Source organism: Leptonychotes weddellii, chromosome 15 (assembly GCF_054177405.1).
Source record: "Leptonychotes weddellii isolate Sample4059 chromosome 15, ASM5417740v2, whole genome shotgun sequence".
NCBI lineage: Eukaryota > Metazoa > Chordata > Mammalia > Carnivora > Phocidae > Leptonychotes > Leptonychotes weddellii.
Genome location: NC_138383.1, coordinates 5,719,423 through 5,727,366, shown reverse-complemented (window position 1 = coordinate 5,727,366; position 7,944 = coordinate 5,719,423). Strand labels below are relative to the sequence as shown.

Genomic DNA, 7,944 nt, shown 5'->3' with positions numbered 1-7,944 from the left:
GTGGCTGGGGGGAGACGGAGAGGGAGAGAATCTTAAGCAGTCTCCATGCTAAGTGCAGAGCCCCACTTGGGGCTTGATCTCAAGACCCAGATCATGACCTGAGCCAAAATCAAGAGTCGGGCGCTTAACTCACTGCCACCCAGGCGCCCTAAGATTTTATTTATTTAAAGATTTTTTATTTATTTATTTGAGAGAGAGAATGAGATAGAGAGCATGAGAGGGGAGGGTCAGAGGGAGAAGCAGACTCCCCGCTGAGCAGGGAGCCCGATGTGGGACTCGATCCCAGGTCTCCAGGATCATGACCTGAGCCGAAGGCAGTCACATAACCAACTGAGCCACCCGGGCACCCACCAAGATTTTATTTTTAAGTAATCTCTATACCCAATGTGATCAAGAGTCACATGCTCAAAAAAAAAAAAAAGGGGTTGCATGCTTTACTGACTGAGCCAGCCAGTCACCCCCTGAATGTTCATTTTACTTTCAGAAAATATTAGGCCTCTTTTTACTCCCTGGAAAATGGACATGAATGCTTTCCTCATACTTCATAGCCACACCACTGGTGTTAGAAACACTCAGATCAGTGAAACCGTGAAACATTTGGAAAATGCATTAAGACATAGATGGTAGAACAGTGTGGAATTTTGTGCAAAACTGCATTAAAGTTCATCCTATGGATGGCTGTCTTCAGAGAAAAAGATTTGGATGAAATTGTGATAGCCACAAGAATTTTTCTTCCTTTGCTTAACAATCTGTACCTCAAAAGAACGAACTATTGGGGTGACAAGATTTTCCTAACCACTCCAAGTCATCTTTTTCTACCAATACAAACAGGCCGTTCAGAAGAACCTCAGGGAAGGGGGAGTTTTGAAATTATGTCTTGTTTTCAGATCAAATTTCTTTTTTAAATGAAAGCAGCTGCTACACTTTCAGGCAGTATTTCCTAAGACTTATCTTTAAATTTCGAATTATCTTCAATTCGTTCGAGAAGTTGCTTATTTGTTAATTTAGAAACAGTCCTCTTTTCTTCCCTGTATGCGTATGTATTTGCAAATATGGCATTTACAAAATAAATTACTCCTTTAAGTTATTGGAATACTTCTCAGTTTTCCATGACAAGGTCTGGGATTCCCTGATTTAAGTCCCCTTTTCTGCTTTGCTTTGGTGAGATAACAAACTAGTATTTGTATTTAATTAAGCAAGCCCAGCTGTCTCGATTTCACAGTTGTTTCAGCCGCTTTAATTTTGTCTGCGTGCCTTTTGAGCGTTTTGGGGTGGGAGGGGCGGCGACCGCCTTCCTAAACAAGCCCAGTAGACGGACGGGGATTGGGCAAAGCCTGGATACCGCTGAGACGCAGCTGCGACGACGTTAACTTGCAGACCACCCAGGAGCGAGAACGGCCAGAGTCCGGAGACACCACGAGCTCGCTCACCCCGGGGCCAGACCCTGCACTCGCCTCAGAGCAGCCGCCCCATCTCGCGCACGCGCAACCGCACCGCCGCGGCTCCCGCCGTCTCCGGGGGCCTTTTCCCTGGCCGGCGCGGGGCTGTCCGCGGCGACGCCTGACCCGGTTGAAGGGTTATTGGGAGGACAGGCTGCCCTGGCTCTGTTTTCCCTGTCGTGTTGTCGCCGGCCAGGAAGGAGGGACATGTATAGCGTGTCGCAGAGGGAGGATCGTGGCCGAGAGCTGAGGCCCCTGTAGCGATGGGCGTTTGGGCCTGCAGGCAGTGCAGGAGGCGCTCCGAAGGGGGTCTTCTCTGGCAGCCGGCTGGGAGCGGGAGGCCCGAGCCCCGAGCATTGGCGGCCGTGCAAGTTCCAGGGGACTGAGGCGAGGCGGTATGGAGGAACTCGACGGCGAGCCGACCGTCACTGTAAGGGCACCCGCAACAGTCTTGCCTTCGCGGTCCGATGATTGTGTCTGCTTAGTCACTGTAGGCTTGTCTACCTCCCGCGAGGCTCCTGGCTCCCTCCCCAGCTCAGTTGCCACGGTTCGGAGGTCCCATTAGCTAGGTGCCCGTGTTTGGGTCGCAGTAGTGGTCGCTAGGTTTCTACTCTTTTTTTGTATATTCAGAAATGCCTGGCTCGGAGGCCTCACTCCTTACTCCATCCCTCACCCTCTCTTGTCTTTCCGACTTTCCCATCCCACTTCCCTCGCTTTTCCTGTTGGACTAGTGCTCTAGTGAGCGGGCTCCGACCAAGCAGAGGTCGAAGGAGCTTTTGTCTTCCGCAGATCTAAACTTCATATCGCAACACCATGAGCTTGGGTTCTGCTTCTTGTGCCGTGCTGGCCCAAGATTTACTAAAAGTATTCTCGGAGACTTCTTGTTCTTATTGCTCTGTTTGCTTTCAGTTCTGTCTGGACTTTCAAGAGAGTGTCAAATGTGAATGATCTATAATGTTCGTAAAGAGATTCGTGGCTTTTAGATACGAGATACTTACCGATCCTCCTACCTGGAACACTCTTTTTCTCTCCGGTTTATCTCCTCATTTTTTAAATGCAAGAACCACACCCTCATTCTCAGGAAAGCTTTCCCTTACCTCCCTGACTAGGGCAAATATTTCTGTCCATTACTGGCTTGTTCTGCACCTCCCAGCTCTTGGTAAGTTGTAAGCTTCACTAAACTAAACTGCAGGTTGCCTGATCGTATATTTATTGCTTTTGAGAAAGTTGAGATGCCTGCAGTTTTCAGCTAAATCCATCAGATGGAAAAGCAGTGTTTGACAAAACCAGAGATTAAAGATGAGGGTCATTTCAAAGCCAGTTGGACAAAATGAGACATGAGATCGTAAATAGTAGTTAATGTGTGGGTTGTTACTCTATAAAACTTACTACTGTAGAGTGTTAATTTTTTAAGACCTGTATGAATTACTTTAAATATTATGTATCAAGCACTGTGTCAGTGTCAGTGAGAAGAAAAATTAGAATATCAGAATCACTGGAACTTTTTCAAACTACACATCATCTTGCCTTTCCCTCCTCCATTTATGTCAGAATCTTTCGTTGGAGGCATATTTCCAGTAACCTGCACAACCCTGGGGAGTCACTACTTTGATATTGAGCCATAAAATCTTTTAAAAAAAATTAAAAAATAATATCTTTTGAAGAACAAAAGTTTAATTTTGATGAAGTCCCAATTTATAAATTGTTCTGTAGTTTGTGCTTTTTGTGTCCTATCTTTGCTTACATTAAGATCAAAAAGATTTTCTATTATGCTTTTCAAATTTTACAGATTTTTCTCTACATTTGTGTCTAAGTTTTATATTGTCTATGGTGTGAGGTTTATTTTCTGCTTATGGATACCCATTTGCTTCAGTACCACTGTGTATAACACTTCCTCCTTGAGTGGCCTATTCATTAAGAGTCTGCTAAAACATCCTCTTTTGTGTTTATCTCTGCCTTAGCATTTCTCCACTTTTTTTTTTTAAAAGATTTTATTTATTTATTTGACAGAGATAAGGAGAGCAGGAACACAAGCAGGGGGAGTGGGAGAGGGAGAAGCAGGCTTCCCACCGAGCAGGGAGCCCAATGCGGGGCTCAATCCCAGGACCCTGGGATCATGATCTGAGCAGAAGGCAGACGCCCAATGACTGAGCCACCCAGGCTCCCCTCCACTTTTCTTACTGCCTTTTTTTTATTGGACTTCCTCAGTAGACTGCTAGCTTTTGGAGGGCAGAAACTGTATTATACATTGTTGTATTTCTAGAGCACAGTACAGAAAAAGGCTTACTAGACATTGCTTAGTAGTTAAATGACTGCATTAGCCCTTCCTAAGAACTGACTGCACTTGTCTTGAGACCAGATTATTGCCGGCCAAATTTATTCTCTGCCAAAAATATTTATGGAGTGCCAACTTTGTGCCAGGGTCTCTTCTAGGCAGTGAATGAGAATCCCGGGATCCCCTGCCCTTGTGAGCTTTTATCTATTTGCAGGGCAAGGTAATAACCATGTAGGAGAGTCATTTCAGGCACTGAGAAATGCTGTTGCAGTTATATGAGAGTTGGTGGCTTGGGTTAGACTGGTAGACATGTAAGTGGTTGGATTCAGGCTTATTTAAGAGTAGAACAGGATTGGGGCGCCTGGGTGGCTCAGTCGTTGAGCGTCTGCCTTCAGCTCGGGTCAAGATCCCGGGGTCCTGGGATCGAGCCCCGCATCGGACTCCCTGCTCGGCAGGGAGCCTGCTTCTCCCTCTCCCGTTCCCCCTGCTTGTGTTCCCTCTCTCGCTGTGTCTCTCTCTGTCAAATAAATAAATAAATCTTTAAAAAAAAAAAAAAAAAGAACAGGATTTACTGATTGGACAAAGGTGGTAAGAGAAAGAGAAGAATCAAAAGATTAATCCTAACAGTTGGGGAAGGTATCCCAGTGGGGGAATGGAATGAGACTTGGAGATGAGCATCAAGAGTCCTTTTTTGGTTCTGATGTTATGGATATAGCTCTAGAGGTTAGGTAACCTATAAAGGTGTGGATTAGGTAATTGGATATATGAGGCTGAGGCTCAAAGGGGTTGATCTGAGTTGGAGAGAAAAATTGAGAGTCCTCATCAGAGATGGCACAGAAGCCATGGTATTGGAGGGCTCCTTTTAGTAAGTAACAGTTCACTTTATTTTTTATTTATTTATTTTTTTAAAAATTTTATTTATTTGACAGAGAGACACAGCGAGAGAGGAAACACAAGCAGGGGGAGTGGGAGAGGGAGAAGCAGGCTTCCCACCAAGCAGGGAGCCCGATGCGGGGCTCCATCCCAGGACCTTGGGATCATGACCTGAGCCGAAGGCAGACGCTTAACGACTGAGCCACCCAGTGCCCCAACAGTTCATTTTTTTTTAAGATATATTTATTTATTCATGAGAGAGAGAGGCAGAGGCAGAGAGAGAACCGATTCGGTGGAACTCGATTCTAGGACCCCGGGATCACAACCTGAGCTGAAGGCAGACGCTTAACCAACTAAGCCAACCAGGCACCCCAGACAGTTCGATTTCTTTTCTATTTTTTTAAAATTCCCTTTTTCTGAACTATAGATCGTTAAATTACAATATAGTAATTGATTAAGGATACCTCTTCTTTTTATCAACACTTGCAAAGTGGCAGGCTGAGATGAGGTGCCCAGGAAAGCTCGCTTGCTTATTCAGGGTTTAACAGACTGGGCTGACCTCAACCACACTCAGCTGTATACATAGATTAGCACTTAACTTTCATGGCCACTTATTTCTAGGGTTCTACTTGGAAATCATTTGAAAGCAAAGCCTTTAGTAAAAATAACAGTGTCTGTGCCCTTTTTTTTAAATTTTTTTTTTAACTAGTTGATTCCAGGAGTGAATTCAAAGAAGCAAATGTGTTTTGACTGGGGTCCAGGGGAGATGCTGGTGTGTGAAACCTCCTTCAACAAAAAAGGTAGGTTTTTATTTTTTTTTTTCTTCCAGGTTATCCATCTTGGCACATTTGGTTGTTTTTCTCCTTTATTCTCTCAGATTTAACTAACTGAGGCAAGAAACAGTTGAACTTACTTTGTACCATTTTCATTTTTGAACCTTTAGCTGTTTAATATTTTCATTAATTTATGGGATCTGGAAGATGTTGAATCCAGGGAAAAAATTAATAATCTTTGTGGTGTTCCTTTGTATTTAAAAATTTCAGGTTTTTTCCCTTTCTTGTCCAGAATGACTAAATTCCCTTCACAGCAGCCCCCTTGCCGTGAAACTGCAGCTCTCATAGCCCTTACTTTTGTAGTATTGTGAACTTGATGAATTCTGTTAGCTGTTGATATAAAGCACAAAAGATCTGGAGAGGGAAATGGCTCTTCCTTTTTCTCTAAGCTCCTTAAGGTTTTGGACATGGATCTTTTCTTTCTGTTACAGACTCCTCTAGTAGCAAGATAAAACTAAATTTTGACATTTGATTTTGCTTTCTCCATTTCAAGAGGAGTTTCAGGAAATGTTGAAGATATTTTCTTGCAAATCTTTGATAGGTTCTTTATCCAAATGTGTAGGTTTTCCTCTTTTATAAAGAGGGGATTGCTCTAATGGAAGTCTTTTTTTTTTTTAAGATTATTTATTTATTTGAGAGAGCGAGAAGGAGAGAGAGTACATGAGAGGGGGGAGGGTCAGAGGGAGAAGCAGACTCCTTGACGAGCAGGGAGCCCGATGCGGGACTCGATCCAGGGACTCCAGGATCATGACCTGAGCCGAAGGCAGTCGCTTAACCAACTGAGCCACCCAGGCGCCCTCTAATGGAAGTCTTATAATTTTGGCAAATCATGTGGTGTGCAGTTCATGCAGTTTTGAAGTGATGTAGTTAAAAAATTTTTTTCAATGTAGTTTTTCTTGATTTTATCATTAACAATTGTACCTGATGTTGCCAAAAGTTTATGGGATATTTTAGTATTAAAGATCTCAAGCTTGGGGTGCCTGGGTGGCTCAGTCAGTTAAGCATCTGCCTTCAGCTCAGGTCCTGATCCCAGGGTCCTGGGATTGAGTCCCGCATCAGGCTTCCTGCTTCAAGGTGGGGGAGCCTGCTTCTCCTTCTGCCACTGCCTCTCTGTCTCTGTCTCTGATGAATAAATAAATAAAATCTTAAAAAAAAAAGAGATCTCAAGCTTGGCAGAGCTCTAGAAGCTGCCAAAGGGACAATTGCTTAGAAGAGAACTTTCTTTGAATATGTCTGCCCTCTTTTCATACTTAATGGGAAAGCTTATCAGCATTTTTAGTTTGTCCTTGATTGTTGGAAACATGAGATTTTCTGTTTGTTTATGTCTATTGAAATCTCATTAGAGACAAGCCATTGAACATCATCACAGCTTGTTCAAGAAGCTGTTATATAAGAAATTTCCACAAGTTGCTGGTTTATAATTTATCATTATAGAGCCTTTTTATCACTGTTGCAAAATAGTTTAGGCAACTCTTGATTCTTTGTTTTAGGGGTAATGGCAGTACAAAGTAATATAGAAATATTATTTATTTGAATTTGAGGTTATATAAAATTTTGGCTGTAGGTTTCTTTTTTAGATTATTTTTTAAAGATTTTTTTTTAAAGATTTTATTTATTTATTATTTAAGACAGAGAGAATGAGAGACAGAGAGCACCTGAGAGGGGGGAGGGTCAGAGGGAGAAGCAGGCTCCCCGCCGAGCAGGGAGCCCGATGCGGGACTCGATCCCGGGACTCCAGGATCGTGACCTGAGCCGAAGGCAGTCGCCCAACCAACTGAGCCACCCAGGCGCCCTAAAGATTTTATTTATATGAGAGAGAGAAAGCGTGAGAGCACGCATAAGCAGGGGAGGGGCAAAGGAAAGAGGGAGAAGCAGGCTTCCCGCTGAGTAGGGAGCCCGATGCCAGGCTCGATCCCAGGACCCTGGGATCATGACCTGAGCCGAAGGCAGACGCTTAACGACTGAGCCACCCAGGCATCCCAGATTATTTATTTATTAGAGAGCGAGAGTGTGTGTGCACCAGCAGGGGGCAGGGGCCAAGGGAGAGGGAGAAGCAGACTCCCTACTGAGCAGGGAGCCCAACATAGGGCTCTATCCGAAGACTCTGAGATCATGACCTGAGCTGAAGGCAGACGCTTAACTGACTGAACCACCCAGGAGGCCCTCAGCTGTAGGTTTATCTTATGTATTGAGTTATACATAGGCTAATACTGACTTTACTGTTTTTCAGCATATTTCAGTTGATGGAATCAAAAGGTAGTTCCAAAATAAGATCAAGTCACATGTTGGGCCTAGAGCTTTTATTTTTTTAAAAGATTTTATTTTTGGGGCGCCTGGGTGGCTCAGTTGGTTAAGCGACTGCCTTCGGCTCAGGTCATGATCCTGGAGTCCCGGGATCGAGTCCCGCATCGGGCTCCCTGCTCGGCAGGGAGTCTGCTTCTCCCTCTGACCCTCCTCCCTCTCATGCTCTCTGTCTCTCATTCTCTCTCTCAAATAAATAAATAAAATCTTTAAAAAAAAAAAA

At 44.1% G+C, this 7,944-nt stretch overlaps 1 protein-coding gene across 2 annotated transcripts in view; it reads left to right on the top strand.

Moving 5' to 3' along the window:
* Positions 1-1,555: 1,555 nt before the first annotated feature.
* Positions 1,556-7,944, top strand: part of NUP85 (nucleoporin 85) — a 34,269-nt gene continuing 27,880 nt past the window's right edge. The window contains exons 1-2 of one of the 2 annotated variants that reach the window (XM_081804530.1): positions 1,556-1,869; positions 5,297-5,387. In XM_081804530.1, the coding sequence (XP_081660656.1) occupies positions 1,837-1,869; positions 5,297-5,387 (124 nt within the window). In that variant the 5' untranslated portion in view covers positions 1,556-1,836. The remainder of the gene's footprint in view (positions 1,870-5,296; positions 5,388-7,944) is intronic. The other variant, XM_081804531.1, reaches the window with a different exon arrangement.